General features: G+C 35.1%; 1 protein-coding gene across 1 annotated transcript; it reads left to right on the top strand.

Annotated features, from left to right (window-relative positions):
- Window positions 1–403: 403 nt before the first annotated feature.
- Window positions 404–1,945, top strand: LOC104232201 (aspartic proteinase nepenthesin-2-like). The gene has a single exon (XM_009785341.1). It carries the CDS (start codon window positions 404–406, stop codon window positions 1,943–1,945), a length of 1,542 nt encoding a protein of 513 aa, XP_009783643.1.
- Window positions 1,946–2,184: the final 239 nt, after the last annotated feature.

Genomic DNA, 2,184 nt, shown 5'->3' with positions numbered 1-2,184 from the left:
TTGAGCTACATTAATAAAGTTCCTAAATAATACATATCCCATACCTAATTCTTGTATATCTCATCAGATTTCGCACAAAATTAAAAATATTCTTTCATTTGATAAAAATCAGTAGGTGATCAAACTCTGATCCTCTTATCATTTATTATATCAAAGGAAAAAAGGTAAAACCTTTATTATTGTCTTTATTGAGAATTTAATTGTTTCATTCCTAGTTCTTTACACTATATATGGCTTGTCAAAGAGAATCAAATCTCTATAATTAGCTCTGGTTTTTCTTCCTATTTTGACGTAGAATTAAATATTTTACAATAAAATATAAAGATGATTTCAGGAAGTGGTGATCCTATTTCATACCGAATGAAAGAATTGATAAAATACCTTTGTTCTAAGTTCTATACAAATGGAAAACCTGTTCCATATTCACCTTTTGAGGTCAATTATTTTCTCAATTCTGATTGCTGTTTCGGCTAATGAGAAATATCTTTCACCCCTTAACTCCACTTATATTAACCTAGCTAAAGAAAGATTCATGTCTCTTGATCCAACTAAGCTTCCAGATCCTCCAATGCCGTCCTATACTTTTACTATTTACCATCGCGATGTATTTGAAAAATTAAACTTTAAGGACTACGACTCATTGCTTGAAAGTAGACTTGCTCGATCTCATGCTAGAGAAAGTTATTTGGCTTCGGTTCTTGATTTTGAAAATGGTAACGATGTTAAAAAAGGGATGGTTCCTCCAAATGACAATCCAAATGATGCAAATGCAACTGTGAAAAGGCAACACGACGTGCAAGGGAGCAAGATGCGCGAACTTGTACCAAAAACAACAGGTGCCTATTACTCAAATGGCGAGTATGTTGCATCTTTTTTGTTAGGCAGTGACGAAGTTAGAAGTTTTTTGGTAATTGACACTGGCAGTGATTTAGTTTGGTGGCAATGTGGACCATGCGAGGAAAATAAGTGCTACAAACAAAAGTTTCAAAATCCATTATATAATTCTACTGCATCGAAAACTTTTCGAAAAGTTGACTGCTTGCGATACGGTTCAAAATATTGCTTTTTTGAGGACTCAGCTTTCACTTGTGATCTAGATAGTTCTGAGTGTCACTATGAAATGACATATGGGAGTCGACAACGAACAAAAGGGTACATGGCCGATGATGTAATTACTTTTGTTTTAGACCAAAGACCAATTAGGGTTATGTTTGGATGTGGCAAAGATCAAACCAGTGGAACAAATTTCAGTGATTGGTTCTCTGGAATTGCTGGCCTTGGACGCAGAGTACGTCCACAAAAAAAAGGTGGATATTCTTTACCATCACAGTTTGGAGCGTCACTATTTTCCATGTGTCTACCAAGATTTCATTCAGGAAAGGGATCTACCATCAGTTTTCATAACAGCTCATATCCAAGAGCAAAATCAGCAAAATTACTACCAAACAGAAGGTACCGTTCATTTTTCTACGTTAACCTTTATAAAATTTTTATTAATGACAAAGAAGTTTTGGTCAATCCCTCATGGTGGAATTTCAAACCAAATATGCGTGGTGGAGTCATCGTGGATACAGGAACGACCTTTACCCCTTTTCCTAAGGATTTTTATGTCATATTCCGCTACGCGTTTAGAGCTGAAGTACGAGATATTCCTATGGTTAACAATCCAGTCGGACCTTTCGACACTTGCTATAAAGATAATCCAAATGGTCCTGGTTTAGTATTTCCTGTCGTGAAGTTGTATTTCGGCAGTGAAAATCCAGGTACAATGTTGTTTTTGGCACAAGAACGAGTTGTGGTTCACTTTCGTGGTCACTATTGCCTGGCTTTTGTAGGAACAGATCAAGACATCTCAATATTAGGTGTTAATCAACTCCAAGGTGTAGCATTAACTTTTGATACTTCAGCAAATTCTTTGTCCTTCGACCTAGATGCATGTGATTAAAATATATAAATTTCTAAGTTACACTATAAAGGTGTATCCAAGTTTACCATTATTAGCATTTCTTCTTTTCGGTTTGTTTTCGTAAATCCTACAAAAACTATTGCAATCTTTTTTGTTAGAATCATGCATTGTCAAGCGTAGGATTTGCAGGGAGTGATTGTAAGATTTTTTTTTCCTATCATAAATTTCTCATAGATCATAGGTTTAAAGATAATGTGGTCGGTACTTTGTTAAAACAG

This window comes from Nicotiana sylvestris, chromosome 11 (genome assembly GCF_000393655.2).
Source record: "Nicotiana sylvestris chromosome 11, ASM39365v2, whole genome shotgun sequence".
Classification (NCBI taxonomy): Eukaryota; Viridiplantae; Streptophyta; class Magnoliopsida; order Solanales; family Solanaceae; genus Nicotiana; species Nicotiana sylvestris.
Note: the sequence above shows the minus strand (reverse complement) of the source record. Positions and strands in the feature narration are given on the sequence as shown.

Excerpts from the sequence above, each read along its gene's own strand:
- LOC104232201 (XM_009785341.1), top strand. The coding sequence starts at position 404 with ATGGAAAACCTGTTCCATATTCACCTTTTGAGGTCAATTATTTTCTCA.